The following is an 18,886-nucleotide window of genomic DNA, read 5'->3' as shown; positions in this document are numbered from 1 at the left end:
AAATCGGATTATACCTAAGCTTAATGAGTAGCCTACATACGGAACCGTATAAGAAAATATTTGATTTAAATTTCATAGAAAAGTTCCCATCATTACACTCATGCAATGCAGTAAAACCATCGGTAGACTATAGGCGAGATGCGCCCCATGATACAGCCGGGTTTTATTCGTATAGGATCGAGCTTACGGCTGAAGAAAAACCTTACATGCCCATTTTTTGTAACATTTGTGTACCTTTGTTGAGATATTTTGTTAAACAAGTGCACACCCGGTTATCAAGAATACATATAGCATTTCAATTCATTTAAATGTAGGATAAAAGAGTAGAGCACTGCTAAATTAAATGCCCTGCTCACGGGCATGGAGCCGTGGCCGCGGATCGAACCCCAAACTTTCAATGTCCAGTCACTTAATTTAGTCAATACAAGCAGCATTGGAGAACCACTCGGCCAAGGCACCTGGCACAATATGCCGGAGCCTAATAATAAAGATTAGCACAATTCATGCATCCGCTAATCCACCGATCTGAATTTGCTTTTGGTTTACATTCCATGTATCTTGATTATTCAATTTAGTCATTTCTTTTCTAATTATGTATATATTTATATCTTCTAGGCAATGTAATTTTTATAGCTTCATTTAGAAAAAAAAAATCGATTCAGGCGGTGGGGTGGTGCGGCTGGGGGGGGGGGGGACGCTCAGCCTCACCACCTTTTTCGGTATACCCTATATACGGTTTATGTGCTACCAATAATAAAGTCAAGTTCAGTGGGTCGGTTCAAGTGCACCATGTTTATATCTTTGCCCGATGCTGAAAATGCCGGGTGAAAATAACACCTGGTTCCTTGTTCATTTTGATGATCCAACTCTGACTAATTTTTCGATTCTCAAAGCAGTTTAAACCAGCTTTTTGAAATAAATTATTTCTACACTTCAGCCAAAGATCAGGTAGGTGGTTATAGTATCATTATATAGCCTTCTCATCAGATATATAGGCATATATTCAACTCAAAACGATAAATACGACAGCTTCTATGTCACAGTCATCGATCTGCTATATATGTGCTTATTGTGCTATTGCATGCACATTCATGTTCATGTAGGCATATCTTACATCAATACATACTGCCCTGTTCCCATACAATCGACCACGGGTATCTTCGCATGCCCGAGACATTGGGATCGAATATATTTTAATAATAATAAAAAAAAAACGTATGAACGTCTTATATGAAAACTTGATGGGGACAAATGGCAATGTATGTACGTTTCTGAGTTATACTTCTGTTTACTCCATTTCTATCTTGATATCTTGACATGGTACTTGTCATATGAATAAATTGATAGAAAACAGAAAGATCTGACTACTTCTCTATGTAGGCCTATAAAGACGCGGTATATAAATGCACAAAATAGGGCCTACTCATTTATTATACATTTTTTCTGTTCACCATGCACACATGATTATTTTGTTTTTGCTGTATTTTATCTTATGTACTGAGGATTCATTTGTATTGTCACTTGCTCACTGTGTATAATTTAGGTTTTCTCGTCCAATTTCACCCGAATTGCATTTGAATTAAAGGGATGATGGTCAGGCTGGATATATTTATATCTCAATAAATAGAGTAACATTCACAAAGCAAAATGCTGAACAATTGATCAAAATCGGAAAACAAAATAACGAAGTTATTGAATTTTAAAGATATGCATTATTCCGGTGAAACAGTTCTAGGCATGTCTTTATGAATATTCATCAGGTGTGCTGATGATGTCCTATCCCCACTTGTTCTTTTGTATTTTATTATATGAAATTAGGTTTATTCAAACAAAATTTCTACTAAGAACTAAAACAACTGGATTGACAACTGATTTAGTGCATTAGTTATTTATTGCCGCAACTTATTTCATCATAATGGAGACACATCATTTACACATGTGTGAAAAATGAAACTTATGATTTTATAATAACATAAGAAAAGTGAAAGTGGGGATGTGACATCATCAGCCCACCAAAAAATGCTTGAAATGTACAGTGTTCAGGCCATAATATCATCAGATTCCGCGCCCTCATTATGCATTAATAAATAGGATATCATTTTAATAATTAAATTGTCCCTTTTGTTTAATCTCGCGCTTAGCAAGAGGAATAGGAAGATAGTCATCATACTCATATGATAACATATCCTAAGGATGTCCCGGTGATAATAATGTCTCAAAGTAATAATAATGAAAAATATCAGCTCTTTATTAAGTGCGATTTATATCCACCTTATAAATGTCCTACAAAGTGCTTGAAATATAAAGCTGAAATTGACCTCCTTTTCAGATCGGAATATTAAATATTTTAAGCTCGCGCTTCGCACTCGCTTTTATTTTAATGATAAAAAGTGTATTTAGAATGCCTAGATTCTAGGTCTAAATCTGAAACACGCGCGCGCATGTTCATTCAGTTATCCAATTTCAGATCACAATATAAAAAATTATATATCGAATTTTTCCGCTCGCGCTCGCATCAAATGTTTAGTTATATAGTTATCTTGTTCATGATTACAAAAATTGATTAAAATTTTCCATTCTTTATGTAGAAATGTCAAAATATTTCAGCTCGCGCTTCGCGCTCGCATTATTTGATTGTTGAAATATGTAACGTCTTCATAGCTAACTGCAAGCAGTTTTTAACTGGTAGGCCAACCTTTTCGATCAGTTCAAAACGTGTATCAAAAATTTCTGCTCGCGCTTCGCGTTTGTAGTAATTATTTAGTTGCAGGCACATCTTTTTCAGGATAAAAACTTTGCCCAAAATGTTCAAATTTTAGGAAAAAATACATACAATTAAAAAAAAAAAAATTTGCTCGCGCTTCGCACTCGCATTATAAAATAAGGATTATGATATTATATATTTATGTTGATTTATAGAATAAAGCTAAGAAGTGACTTATAGGAATACCCCCTTCAAAGAAGCAAACAAAAAATCATCTTCGAGCGGCCGATCAGGGAAAATATGGCTGAAAATATTGGCGAAGGCTGGATCCGCCCCTGCACCTAATGAATATTCATGACGATGTGAATATAACTGTTTTCACAAAATATTGATAAACTTTAAAATTCAATAACTTTGTTATTTGTTATTCTATTTATTTAAATATGAATATGTTCAGCCCGGCCGGACCATCTCTTTATAGGGGAATGTGTGTTCAGGTATAAACGATTTTTGTCATCTTTCTGCACACGTGCTTCAATTTCAATTATTTAACATTCATTTCCGTTTTTTATCATTCATTTGCCTTTTTTTTTTACAAGAAATTCAATTAAAAAGAAATTAACGATCCAAAATCACCAACCGAATGGTGGTTCAATTTCGTCCTAAATATACTATTTTGAATTTCATCTACAGGCACATACATTAAACGTCCAAATTCAAATAATAATGTTACGTTGTTGGCTCTTCGTCACGTCGTTTTAAAGATCACTTGTCAAATTTGCATAATTATTTTTGCCCCCTTGACTCCCCTTTAAGCAGTGCCATAATGAGCCAAAATTTATGAGGGTGAGATATGGCGTATCAGGCCTAATTTATTATTTTTTTTAAATATGAAAATTTCGACATTACGAAAATCAAATTTTGTGATAGATTTTAACATGATATCAAAAAAATTATATCATAATTCACCCTCTCCCTTTCCTTTTCTTTTTTTTTTTTATTGGTCATGATTTTTTTTTTGGGGGGGAGCGCCTCCCAAGCCCCCTTTCATCTGTACGCAAAGCCTTTGGGGGCCTATTTTTTTTTATGGGGGAAATTACAGTTTTCGTGAGTGGTGGTAATTTACTTTTTTCGCGTGCATCTCCCTAAATTCACGGAAAATATGCTTTTTCTTGAGTTGTGATAACCCATTATCTGGAAAAAAATCAGTAACCCCATTCCAGGTAACAGAAGAATGCGAGGTTCCAATTATCAATTTGAGTTTGATATATCGCTAAAATATTCAAAAATACATTGCAATACATTATAGTTATCAGTTCCATTCTTGAAATTTTTTGACGGTATATATATCTTCGCCGTTAATTTGAAATGTATAGGGATGGCCAGTGAAGTCACCCCCGTGATCATTGTTCACGGCGGTGCAGGAGACATCGCTGAGGGAAGGGAAGGTGTCGTGTATTCAGGTATCCAGGACGCCGCCAGAGAGGGGTACAAGATTCTCCAGGATGGGACTGCTTTGGATGCTGTAGAAAGAGCCGTGTGCTGCCTCGAAGACAACCCACAATTCAATGCAGGTATGTATCCCCAGGGATGGAGCCAAGCGCGGTGGCAAGGGGAACACCCTCTAAGTTTCTTTTAAAGAAAAAGAAAATAGATTTGAAAACTCACCATTATCAACATCATCCAGCGTGGGCACTTGCCCCTCAATCGCTGCCTTCCCCCTAAAAAAAGAAAAAGGGAAAGGGGATGAGAGAAACGGAGGAAAAGAAAGACAAACAAGCGCTTGGGGTATAATTAGGAACCAAACCAAAAATATATACCAAAAATCTAAATCTTATAGAATGGGAAATATTATTGATTAAAATCTGAATCTAATTTGGACTTGGTCCCTTATGAAAAAAAAGAAGAAATACCATATTTTATTGTTCGAAATAAAAATACTCTGAAAATTCTTTTCACCCAATTGATCATGGGCCCGGCAGCAACTGTGCAGCGCTCGATCGACGAAGCTCTCTCTATCCCTTAAAATGTTGAACGCCAAACAGGGTAGCAGCAACTCCCATGTTATAAGAGGTGTTTAGATTTTAATCTACTAATTCGACTTTAAATCAGGAACTTAATTATTCTGTTATTTTATTAAACATCATCACTTCAATCCAATTTTAATTACAATATTTCATTTCTGTCATAACTATGTGTCATGAAATCAAGCAATAAAAGGTTTATTTATTTATTTTTATTATTTTTTTGTCCAGGCTATGGTTCAAAGTTGAATGCTGCTGGGGAATTGGAGATGGATGCCATTATGATGGAGGGGAAGTCCCTAAAATCAGGCGCTGTATCGTGCGTTCGGGACATCAAGAACCCAATCAAATTAGCAAGGACGGTCTTAGAAAAGGTGAGGGGGCATGCAGACCTTTTTATGGGGGTAATCCTTTATGTTAAGATTTGAAATCAATGAAAATAAACTTAAACTTGAAACTTACTACCAAGATGACGTCTTTTTTTTTAAGCGATCCAATTGAATGATAGTGAAATGTAGAGTTAAGAAGCCTAAAATGCCCACAAAACCCGTGGCATCATGGGGGGGAGGGGGGAGGAAGCAAATTAACAGGTTGTAAAATAGGATACATTCTACAGTAAATGAATATGATGTCATCACTCACAATGATTAATAAATGACCATGGTATTTCATACTATAATTTGCTCGTTTATGGTTCATCATTAACACAAATTCGTTAATGAAACCGAAAATATGACCACTCTTGAACCAATAAGACTCCTAATACCTCCACCACACGAGCCCATCTTTTTCCCTGTAGAGGAAAATACGGAACATGCACTTTAGCTTTAAAAAAATTTCCGGGGGGGGGGGGTGGACAACCCTCATAATGCTAACTCAATAATATTTTGAAATTTTGTTTTTCATGCTCAGGGGCGGGGATTTTCCAAAAAGGGAGCACATTTTCCCAAGGAAAATTTGAAAAGCAAAAAAAAAAAAAAAGAAGAAGAAAGGTTGTCACTATAAAATGAAGGCCATTTTGTCTCACGTAAAATTTGAAAAGCAAAAAAAAAAAGGAAAAAAGGTCAATACTTATGAACGGCAAATTCCCATTAAAAAATGTTTAATGTGACTCTAAAGGGGGGGGGGGGTGGGCACACATGTGTATGAACGACATCAGCGGGGGGGGGGGGGCACGGGCCGGAAATGCCCCCCGTATCTGCCACTGATCGTGCTCTATATTGATTTAACATTTAAAATTTACATCTATTCCGTCTTTTAAAATTTAGACTGAGCATGATTTTCTGATTGGGAAAGGACTTGAGGCTTTTATCGATGAACATGGTTTAACCAGGACATCTCCTTCAGAGTTAATCTCAGAACGAGCGATCAACCTATTGGAGAGTATGAAGGGAACCGATTACCTCTCAGAAGTAAAACGTGAAGAGTATGTAATATTTATGTTGAAATGTCAAGCAATTTTTTTTAGGGTGGCTGTCGCTTTTTCCATCTCATTTTTTCTTACAATTTTTGTAAAACTTTCTTCTTTTTCCTTTTCTGAAGAGTAAAGAACAAAAAAATGTCTTCATCCTTGTTTTAATTTTAGGATTATAAGAGCCTTATGTCAATGCACATGTAACTTTATAATTTTGGTAGATGATAGATTAATTTTTTATTATTATTTTGTTAGTGCAATCATTTCCAGAATTGATAGGCCTGTGTATTTTTACCTTTTCTCTTTAGTTTTGTTTGGAAGAATTATCGGCGGTACGTATTCATGCAGAATCGCTGTATCTGCAACATTCCTGTGTATGTGGTGTGTGTGTGGGGGGGGGGGGGGTGGTAGCGGGCGAATGCCTTTCTAGGGGCAATGTCATCACTCTATAACCCTCACTAACAATTCCCCGCTCCGACTCAAACGTTTTCAATTCGCACCCATTTCCGTGGCTTCATTTGTCGATCATCCAATTAAATTCCCCTATATGAGAGGGGTGCCCTCCCGGTGCGGTTGCCTTATTCCATCGAGATGCGCTATTGTTACTTTACGGAGATAATTATGATCACTCATATTATCCACTTTCATTTTTCCATTTTCAAAATCATATATTTGTTTCGTTCTAGCGTTCTGTTCATTCATTCACTTTTACTCCGATGAGTGCATGTCGAAACGCTCCATTATGTCCGTTTTTAATGCTATTTTGCTATTTTCTAAATTATTGACGATGTCATATCGCACCACGTACATGAGATCATTATTTTTTGGAAATTGAAAACTGTTCATCTAAATATTGGGTTTCCAATGCCACTTACAATAATATTCACGAAGACATAAACAATAAATACATTTGTCTCAAATAGTTGAAGAACAAATAAAACTTCAGAAGATGAGAACAGAAAAAATATTATTATGTATACCTCCAATTAGACTTATATCATAAAATTATCGAATTATAATGATAATAGATATTTCAGTGTTCCTCTCCCTTTCAAAGTACAAAATATGTAATTAATATCATCATGACCATGGCAAATTTTGAAAAACGAAGGTGATAACCTATAAGAAACGATATAATTTGTTGATAACAATAGCCTTCACATAATATAGAGCAAATCATGAAAATTGTTATTATACTCAACTATACAAGCATTGTATATGATGATGGGTAAAGATTTCTCATCGTATAAAATTGCTCTTTTGTCAAATTTCACAGAAGGGAACAAACGGAACATGATACTGTGGGGGCGGTTGCCCTTGATAGATTTGGAAACATCGCTTGTGGTACATCTACCGGGGGACTTACTGGTCAACGGGTTGGGAGGGTTGGAGACAGCCCTTTGATTGGTGAGTTCTTTATAAGAATTTTATTGGATAGTTTCTTATCACAATTGAACACCGGCAAAGTTTGGAGTGAAATGCTATGCACCTTGTACCTCGGACCTTTATGGTCACTTTAAAGAATCCCTTTGGGGTCATTTTTACCACTAAAGTTATATGTAAAAAGCTCTTATCGGATTAAAGAATTTCATGAGTTTGGCCGTTGTATATGTTGTAAGAACATATTTTGAATAAAATAAATGAAAAACATTAAAAACATGTTTGGCGTAAGAGTTTAAAATGAATTAAAAAAAAAAAAATCGTCTTTTCAAAATCAGGATGCGGTGCCTACTGTGACAATGCTGTAGGAGGGGTATCAACCACGGGTATCGGTGAAGCTATAATGAGGATCGCAATGGCTGCTCGTATTATACTCTATATGGAACATGGTAAGGAAGTGTGCTCCTATGCCCACTGTCTCCCCACCCCCACCCCTCCCCCATCTCTCTCTTTTACACTCCAAAACAACGGTGTTGATTTAACATCACCAGCCCGGTATCATTATGTCCACACCAGAGAAATATTGAAACAACACCAGTTTGGAATAAAACCGATGCTGTTTTAATACTAATTGGTGTTGTATAAACACTTATCAGGTGTCATTTAGACCAAAACCAAAACTGGGGTTGTTTAGCACTTCCCTGGTGCGGACATATAGATTCCGGGCTAGTGGTAAATCAACACCAGAGTTTTTGCGGTGTATAAAGGCATTATTGTTGCCTATATAACTCACTCATGTCCGTATGCTAGTCAAAACCACTTAGTATTCGGTTTTACAAATTTAGGTTAAGTTTAAAAAGAGTGCATGTGTGCATAATCATGGATTTCGAAATAGATACTAGAATTTTGAAAGAGAGAGAGAGAGAGGGGGGGGGATATGTATAGAGAAAGCTGAAGAGAAGGACAAAGATACAGTGAACATGGCATTGGCGTAAAGATGGGGGCAATGGACCCCATCAAAAATATCAGTACAAATTAAGAGATAACAGAGAAAAACAAAGAACACGAAAGGAAAAGACAGGATATATAATTACGGTATCATGTTCTGTATATGTTAAAATTTGATTTGCTCGCTTCCAGCTTTTTACAAATTTTGCCCATGTATTTTTTTCCCACTCATTCCGTGACTAGAAGAAAGGAATGAGATACGAGAGAGATTGATGAAGAGGAGATAACATTATAGCATTGGACTGTGGGAGAAATCCGGAGTTACATCATTATCGTATAGTAAAGAAAATAATGCTGACAAATATAGAATGCAGAATTCTTCCCCAAAGTTGAACTAGGTTTCAACTGAAATTATCACCCAAACCGTTTCAGCCAACAAGAAAGCAGTTTTGAGGAGTATTATTCATTTCCTCCATGTTTTTAGGAATGACAGGTGAGGCCGCAGCAAAGAAGGCCCTTGAGATGATGAAAGAACGGACCGGTTACAAATCCGGCGCCATTGTCCTCGGTGCAGACGGACAACCATCACCGGTCTTCACTACTTCCGGGATGCCCTGGGCCAGTGTAAAAAGTGGGCGAATTTCGTATGGGGTCAGAAAGGGAGATATTTTGGACGGAGGGAGTATGTGAATTGGTTATAAATCACGTAGTATGACGATTGATTTTGGAAACTATTGTTTGTTTTAACATATAGGCGACGGATTTGTAATATTTTTAATTCATCGAGAGAAGGGGGGTCCTTTCCTCGGATCATCACCAATTGTTAAAGCTCCCCAGGCATAGCTTTGACTGCCAGAATCCATATTTAACTACAAAGATTACTTCGTCGTCGTTTTTAATCATGATTATCGATATTATTACAGCTGTTTTCTTCTTCTATTTGGTATGGTAGTATTTCTTAATCGATTACTTGTCAATTTAATTTGTTGACATTGTTTTCATAATGTATTTTATATATTTTATGTAAAGGGCCAATATTAACAAGCTTCGGCTTCATTTTGGTCCTAACCATCTTATGATATATGTTTTGTATTTGATTTTATATTGTTAATTGGTTTTAATAAATGAACTTGAACTGAACTGGTTAAACTTAATAATTTGATCATTCTATGTCATCCATGCTGCTCATGCAAGATGATTACATTATTCAACATATGCCTAATTATGTTTTGGTTTGTCATATTCTCTATTTGCTTACGATAACGACAAGTGGCTTTACGATGTATATTTCTGATATATTGTCAAACTATCTTTGTTATATTTGTGTTACCATAATACATTGTTATGCAGAGGAAAAAATAGATAATAAAATCAATCAAATCATAGATGGAAAGGAGTAGTAAAACACAAACATGATAAAAATGCAGGAGCATAATAAAGTATCAACATGCATGCTAGGCGAATGACATAATAGCATCAACGGTATTATGAGTATGTGATATTTCAGGTTCTGGTAATGGTGAAATTATACAATATTCGTGAAATATTGATAAGATGTATTCACCGACACGGAATGGGCTTGAGTTTTTTTAATAAATATAACACGATCTACTGTAGATGTCAACCAACAATTAAGATTAAGGGGAAGGTTATAGAGAAAGACGTTTTGTACCTGAGACCGTTTATGATCGAATTACAATAATAGGTCTAAACAATCCAAGTTCTTTTAAAAAAAATTTCGATACAGAAATGATTTGAAGTTTTTGAAAACTATAATTTGATAAGAAATAATCTGAAAGACGGTTATGAAAATCAAACAGTTTTAAATGAAATTTTCTGATATTTCTGAATGATGACGTTTACTGAGCGTCAATATCAAAAAACGCACCAAATAGAGCAGCATGCATCTCTGCCTTAGTTTTTTTTTTAATTATAACCGACGTAGAAAACTCTCTTTATAATGAGAACTAGTTTAGTTCGACTGAGGGCTAGAACTTAACTTTTTTTTAAATTGAGGCTGCATTTGGGCTGAAAGCATTATTGTGTCACTTGTTGTTCATGTAATTGTTTTGAAGCTATTGTTTCAAAATTACGTACGCGATTTCCCGTTAAATCAGTGCATGGTATTACGGTTATTGCAACGATAGGAATTTAATTACGTGAATTATGAACATTTACAGATGCATGGGTCCTGGTTATACATTAGTATCGACAACATACATCGCCGATCTATAAGTTTTCGATTTTGATAAGTCGGACCTAATTTCTGACGATGCTGAGTTTTAGAATTAAGTGCCGAATTATAGTTGGTCTCCTTACAGATTTTATATATATTTTATATTTTGCCTCCGACGAAGATTCTGCTAGGATCGAAAGCTTAGGCCCCTTTTTGACTTTCAGATTTTATATTTGTAATAATAAATCTTATATGCACACTATTGTTCAGTACATTTCTTAGTCATTTTATACCAATTTGAATTGTCTCTTGTAATTATTTACTCTTGCTATGCTGAATATCACACAAGTTTTTGTATTATGCTGTAGTCTGATTTCTTTCCCCTTTTATTTCGAGACCACCATCAATTTCAAGCTCCAAGCTTAAGATGGTGGTCTCCCACATTTCGAATGTATCATATATTCTTTCTGCTCATATTTATCTTTTATTAATTGAAAAAGATCAAATTTTCAAGTATAATTATATTTTGATTAGAATAATGTTATGTATCTTATTCATTATGTTTGCTCATTGTTATGTAATGTTGGAAATAATCCTTCTTGTATATACTTTTGTTATTGGAATGTGGTAATAAAAAATGAATAAAATCATATATATTTTTAAAATATAAGGATTGATTGAAAATAAACACAAATGAAAACGACGTCTTCACGAACACAAACCTTTGATATATTTTGTGTTTTTTCTGCCTTCTGTTTTTTTTTATTGTTATTTTCATTATAATTAATATATTGGGACCGAGATTATCTAATTCAATATAAAGAACAATTTCCTTAAAAAAATGATTTTATTAACGAAACATACAATATACAAGTATTCAATTACCGTGAACCATTCAAAATGGAAAATGATGAGAATTATTTTACATGACAACGGGGAGCTGCTAACATGTGACGATAGAATATTGAAATTTTGAAAATTCACCAATATCACCCTCTCTATTTTGTTTACCTTTGATGTCTTTGTTGTGTCTTATCTTCATTTTGCTATAATTAATTTTATTTATTTCATGTTGTATTGCTTTTAAATGGATCCGAATTTATTCATGGAGTGGAAGTAGAACTCCCTTTTAAAATGAACGAAATCTATGTTTCAATACTATAACAAAATCAGTTGCTCGAAGAGTTAGTTTTTTTTAAAGGAAAATGTAGTCCTGAATTCTAAAGTACTTTTTAGTTTTATTTTATTACAAACAAAGATAGTGTATCTCACTTGGCCTAAATAAATTAAACGAGCTGATACGAAGCGCGAGCTGATTTCCATTTAAAGGACAAGTCCACCCCAACACAATGTTGATTCGAATAAAAAAAAAAGATCTAACAAGCATAACTCTGAAAATTGTATCCAAATCGGAAGTAAAATAAGAAAGTTATGACATTTTGAAGTTTTGCTTGATTTTACAAAATAAAGTATGCACATCCCGGTCGGTATGCAAATGAGGGAACTGATGACATCACTCACTATTTCTTCTGTATTTTATTATATGGAATATGAAATATTCTAATTGTCCTGTGAATCAAAGTTTTATTTCTCCCTGAACATGTGGCATTACCATTGTTTAACATTTTATGGTGCAGTCAAGTTGGTCCTTATTGTCAAATCGGTAAAAATTGAAATATTGTAATTCAAACAATAATAAACAAAAGAAATCGTGATTGAGGGACATCATCGGGTTCCATGACAATTGCTCCGCCGACACTTGCTCCGCCGACAATTGCTACGCAAAATACGACAACTGCTCCGCCGACAATTGCTCCGGACAGTTGCTCCGCCGACAGTTGCTCCGTCGACACTTGCTCCGCCGATATGTGCTCCGTCGACACTTGCTCCGCCGATATTTGCTCCGCCGATATTTGCTCCGCCGACATCTGCTCCGCCGACATCTGCTCCGCCGACATCTGCTCCGCCGACAATTGCTCCGCCGATAATTGCTCCACCGACATCTGCTCCGATTATACGACAATTGCTCCGCCGATATTTGCTCCGCCGAAAATTGCTCCGCCGACAATTGCTCCGCCGATAATTGCTCCACCGACATCTGCTCCGATTATACGACAATTGCTCCGCCGATATTTGCTCCGCCGAAAATTGCTCCGATTATACGACAATTGCTCCGCGACAATTGCTCCGCCGATATTTGCTCCGCCGACATCTGCTCCGCCGTAAATTGCTCCGATAATGCGACAATTATTTATTTATTTTTTTATTCGTACTTTCATACGCATAACAATTTTAGCACAGGCTGAAGGCGTCAATTTACCATGGAGCATAGCTCCATGAATTTACAAAGTAAACTTAAACTATGCTTGCATGATATATTAAATGTCATATACACAGGGGCCGCGGAACGGTTTTCAAAGTGAGGGCTGAGTCAAAAGTGGGGGTTGTCCATGCTAAAAATCACAATCATATGGTCATTCTTACGTTTTTTGTACACGGCTTTGGGAAATTGGGGGGCTAAAGCCCCCCGGCTCCGCGGCCCCTGATACATGCATATAGAAAGAAATAGAAAAAAAGGGGTAAGCACAAAGGAGGGATAGATATTCTTAATGCTTATTCATGGTGGGGGGGGGCAGGCGCGTAGCCAGGGGGGCGGTGGGGGCGGTCGCCCCCCCAAAAAAAACGTCCCCAAAAAGAAGAAAAAAGAGAGGAGAAAAGGAAAAGCGAAGGGAGGAAAGGGAAGAAAGGTAGCTTTGTGGGTTTTTCTTGTTATTCTTTATTTTTTCTCAAAAGAGAAACTCTTTCACTCTTGCTCTAAATTTATATGAATTTTGCTTCCGCGCTGCGCGCGGTTAAATGAGAATATTGCAGTTTTCCTTTGTATCCCCTCACCCTTTCTCTAACCCTGTTTTTACACCTCAGCTATGTGTGTTTTTTGCCAGTTAAAGTTCAAATGTATACATTAGGGCGTGGAATTAGACATGTTTTATAGCTCCATGGAATTAGAGTAAGGTTAGTCTGAAGTATATGAAGTTATCTTTTTTTTTATTGATCGGGCAACTTCTGGTCAGGTCGACTCCGGGCGGGTAAAATCTTTATATCAATTTCTGCCGTCACCTCCATATAGGCAACTTCTCCCGCTTTTCAGCTCATTACTAAACAACCATAATTTGGGGGCAAACAGGTACCTATTTAAAAAGAGGAAAGTATACAATTCGTGTCGTATTAAATAAAAAAAGTACAATATTTTTTTATCAAATTCTATTAAACTTCATTTCCCTGCACATTCATCTCCTGTCCTGTTTTGCGCCCTCAGTTTGAAATTTTTAATGACACCTAAGTTTCTTTATCATTCAAAATGAAGCGCTTCAGGATAATAGTAAAAGAAATCGTCTTTTTTATATAATTTAAATAAATCACAGAAGTTTCAACTTTTTGCGCACTATTTTCCTCGTAATGAAGTTCAATAATCTTAGAAAATCAATTGAATTAGAGCCGATGAGGTATTAGAGATATCTGCATTTGATGAAACATCCACCCTTTGAAATTTCAGTTTCATTGCTCAGGGCGGGGAGGATTATCTTCCTCCCGGCATATACCCTTCTCCTCCTCTGTTTTGCGAGTTAAGGATATAATTGTTTGTAATCAAATCTGATCTTTCTAAGGGACGCATTCATTTTAACTTAGAGAACCCTTATCCTGGGACCCTTTTTTATTTGAAAAAAAACTTGATAAAATGCTTCTGCTTCCGCGCCTCGCGCGGGGTAATTATTATTTTAATTTCTTCCATTTTATCCCTTTTTTGTGCGTTCACAATCACTTTTGAAAAAAAGGTTCAAAATCAAAATATAGTCAACTGAATTGGAGCTAGCTGATATAGGTACTAGAGACAAGAGAGACGGCTCCTTTTCATTTTAATTCATGAAACACCGAAAGCTTCGCGCTTCGCGAGAGAGGGGGAAACTCCCCCTCCCTGCACCCACCCCCTAGGGAGCGCGCTTCGCGCGCTCTGTAAGTGTTGGCACGCTTCGCGTGCATGTACCGCCCCCTCCAAAATAAAATCCTGGCTACGCGGTTGGGGGGAGCATTTGTGTACGTTTTATTACGTGCCTGGCGATTAAAATGAAACAAAAAAAAAACGCGTTTTCATGTAATTATTATAACCATATAGCTCCATGTTATAACAGTAGAAACAAATTAGACATACCCCATTCTTAGCGTCAAAATCGCTCAGACTGGCGAAATATGCTCCGAAGTGGAGACATTTGCTCCAGGTGAAATTCAACGGTATACCCAACCTTATTTTGTCGAAAACCTGTACTGTAGTCACGCAAAATGTTTACTGTCGGCAAATTTTGTGCCATACAAACATGACCAAGACATTCAGTAAGTAAAAATTAATACTCAAGAAAATACCAACTTGTTAAAGGCTACATGTCGTGTCACCTTCTCGGCACACCCCTCCACTCTGGTTTCCATATCCTCTCGTACACACAGTGCTCTCAGTCTGGTCTCCACATCCACATCATGTCATACACACCGTAGGTTTTTAGATTATGATAATACTGTATATAATAGTGAGTTGCTTTTTTGTTTTATGTTGATCATGATTGTTTTCTTCACTGATAGAAAAAGGATAATTAATTTTTGTTCAATAATCCAAAAATAAAATCCATATGTTCTGTTTTATATAGTTATTAGTCAAGGTTACTTTAGTTCGCATTGGTTCTCATTGTTTATACGTTCTAATTCTTATGCATTATACCGATTGATATTGTACTTTAAATTTGACTATGTATTGTTACTTTGATTTTGTTGTGCTTTGTGAACGGAAAATGAATAAATCTTAATCTAAATCTAAATATGGTCCGCCAATAGTCGAATTATATTCATTGTGATGTTATAATGTAAGTAACAATTTGTTGTTGATGGGGGATATAATTTTACACGTAGTTTCAAAAAATAAAAAAAATCAATCAAACAAGATTTTCTTCTATAAATGATATACCTTCATGTGTATATGGCCACCTATGTATTTTCCAAGAATGAACTATATGAGAAGAAAACGTGTGTTCATGTACTTATTATCATTATCATTGTACCACCATTATCATCATCAGCATCATTATCAGCATCTTCATCATCACCATCATTATCATTGTCGTCGTCGTTTTGCTTATGCGGAAATCAAACAAAAATGATTGTGAAAAGGGTTATGGAGGGAAAGAGAGAGAGAGAGAGAGAGAGAGAGAAAGAGGGGGAGTGAGTGAGGGCTTGAGGAAAAAAGGAGGTGTATGACTTATTATTTCTGAATATCGCGATTTCTGTTTATTCATGGGATTGAAATAGAAGGACAAACTTAACAAGTTCTTGTCATTATCATTTTTTATTTGATTTACTGATCAGAACATGAGATAAATGAAATCATGAAGACTGTACGTTCTCGACAGTTTTATTAACGTTTTCCAACCAAAACTACACTTTAATGACTGCAAACACCTTCATTTTCACACACTCGCAACTATGGACACAGTATACATGTAATTGAGAGTAGTGTCATTTTCAAAACCTTTCTTAGCTGCAAGGAATACTGAATCTCATTTCCACAATGTGCATCTGAATGCACAATGCCTGTGTTTCTAACATGTACCCAAATTACCCAATTTAAAGAACACATGTTAAGATCTAATGAATCAGCAAAATAATCCACATTCTATCATGATCAGCAGGCATAACAGCCTATATACTCTTCAATACTTCAATTACAGTTTGTCGAAAGAAATAACAGAAAGAAAAAGAAATATATAGAATTGTAACTCTGGTAAATATATCCAAAATATTAAATTAACGCATCGTGCTCTCATTTCTTTTACGAGATATCCCCCCCCCCCCGAGATATGCTTCATGTTTACAATTTTAAAAAGGCGTATAGATGTCCCCTTTCCATGTCAATAACAGCTCGTGCTTTGTGCTCGCATTATAAATTCAGTGAGATGCGTATTGGGTTTCATGAATTTGTAACTATATTATTGCTGGTATATATATTATTGTCTTTTAAAAATAACATTATTTGTTTAGACGTAATGAGAGAGATACATACATATATTCATTTATTATAATATATTTATATTGTCGCTTTGCACAGAATAGAACAAAAATACAACCGAAGTCTAGTTTTATAGTAACTCACCAGGAGCGTAATGGGCCAACAACAAAAAATGGAGGGGGCGAGACAAGGATGACATTTATTTTCCTTTACTTTATTCTTTTTTTTCATTGGTAGGGAGAATGGGGGGATCCGTGACCCCTAGCACGCCCCTCCACCATCTGTACGCCAGTGATGATCATACTTTCGTTTGAAACAAATTGAAGGAAAAAAAGTGCAAGGGTACATAAGGCCGAAGACGTAAATAAAAATTATTGATACAAATATTAATAATTATCATAATACTGATAAATATACAATAAATCAAGCGGTCACCAATAAAAATAAACAACGTGAAAGAACAAAACGAGAAAGAGAGAGAGAGAGAGCCCGCGCGAATGTATGGTGTATAAGTTGCTGGAAAGCAGAAGAGATATTGTGTCCAGCACCCCCCCCCCAAATTCTCTCCCCGCTCAAGACCGGAGTGAAACCAATGATAATAATATAAGAACAAAAATCCAGATTCACAATTTCAATGGGGAGTGTGTCATTCCCCTTCTCCGTTACAATTTGTCAAGTGGCAGCGGCAGGGAGAACAATTTGTTTTGTTTTTTAAGCAGAAAGCTGTGATGATAGGGGGAGAATAAAATAAATAAAACATTAACGAATAACAAGAACAAAACAACGACAAAACAATTTGTATCAGGATGAATTTCTTATCATTTAACATAGACCAACTTGGAGAAATAAGATGTTCATGCAATTGTCGTATAATCGGAGCAGATGTCGGCGGAGCAAATATTGGCGGAGCAATTGTCGCGGAGCAATTGTCGTATAATCGGAGCAATTTTCGGCGGAGCAAATATCGGCGGAGCAATTGTCGCGGAGCAATTGTCGTATAATCGGAGCAGATGTCGGCGGAGCAATTATCGGCGGAGCAATTGTCGGCGGAGCAATTTTCGGCGGAGCAGATGTCGGCGGAGCACATGTCGGCGGAGCAAATATCGGCGGAGCAAATATCGGCGGAGCAAGTGTCGACGGAGCACATATCGGCGGAGCAAGTGTCGACGGAGCAACTGTCGGCGGAGCAATTGTCCGGAGCAATTGTCGGCGGAGCAACTGTCTTATTTTGCGTAGCAATTGTCGGCGGAGCAGATGTCGGCGGAGCAATTGTCGGGTCACCCATCATCGATTCTCTCATCATCATATTTTTTTTGAGGGGGCTTAATATTGTGCATTTAACTATTTTGTGAAAAATAAGCGAAACTTTAAAATATCATAACATTCTTATTTCACATCCGATACTGATGAAATGATTATGCTTGTCTGATTTTTCTCTATTGATTCAAATAAAAAAATTCTGAGGTGGACTTGATCTTTAATTACATGCATGGGCTGACTGACCTGACAATTTGACATTCTAAGCAAATTTGTTTGTATAATTATGAAAAAAGATGCGTATATCGTAGGCCTATATCAAGGCAGGGGCCGCGGAAAGGTTTTGTTTGTGGGGGGGGGGGGGGTGACCATGCAAAAGGGGAAAAAAAGGCTGGGGTGCTCAATGGAGACATTGGACACCATCGGTACACCATTATATTGATTATTTTACAGCTAACCTCGATATGCATTTGATGGGGGAAGCCAACTCCCACGACGACTAAAGCTACTTTCTATCGCTGTCGGGGTTTAGAGGAGGTTTCAGTGGTATAGCATCATGCAGTCAACAGCATGAGAACTCTTTGCCCTGTAATCATTTTTTTTCTCTTTCTCTTTCATTTATCCGTTCTGGGATCCGAACTTCATTATCTTTGTCTTCTTCTTCTTATTTCCTCCCATGTCTCTTTTTCGTTTTGGCGTCGTCGTCAGGGGCGGCTCTCCCCGATATGCTTTTTATGGGGAAAACCCGACTAAAGCTATACTCATTGGCATACCGTGGGTCACGGCATGGGGGGGGGGGCACCAGCAAAGTTTTTGAGTCACTTAGTGGGCGCGAGAAGCGCGCTCAATAGCCAGGTAAACTGACCTAATAGAGACATTTTAAGGACCGTGTCATAAAAGGATATGCATCTCACTAATGGAATAAAGCGTTAGCTGA

The 18,886-nt window shown here is 36.6% G+C and overlaps 1 protein-coding gene across 1 annotated transcript; it reads left to right on the top strand.

The window, feature by feature from the left end:
- Positions 1 to 789: 789 nt before the first annotated feature.
- Positions 790 to 11,364, top strand: LOC129264459 (isoaspartyl peptidase/L-asparaginase-like). The gene is made up of 7 exons (XM_054902340.2): positions 790 to 948; positions 4,081 to 4,278; positions 4,960 to 5,102; positions 5,997 to 6,154; positions 7,419 to 7,549; positions 7,861 to 7,971; positions 8,955 to 11,364. The coding sequence occupies exons 2-7, from the start codon at positions 4,083 to 4,085 to the stop codon at positions 9,158 to 9,160; spliced, it is 945 nt and encodes a 314-aa protein (XP_054758315.2). The 5' UTR covers positions 790 to 948; positions 4,081 to 4,082; the 3' UTR covers positions 9,161 to 11,364.
- Positions 11,365 to 18,886: the final 7,522 nt, after the last annotated feature.

This window comes from Lytechinus pictus, chromosome 7, assembly GCF_037042905.1.
Source record: "Lytechinus pictus isolate F3 Inbred chromosome 7, Lp3.0, whole genome shotgun sequence".
NCBI lineage: Eukaryota > Metazoa > Echinodermata > Echinoidea > Temnopleuroida > Toxopneustidae > Lytechinus > Lytechinus pictus.
The sequence above is the reverse complement of the archived record's forward strand: the minus strand, read 5'-3'. Positions and strand labels throughout refer to the sequence as shown.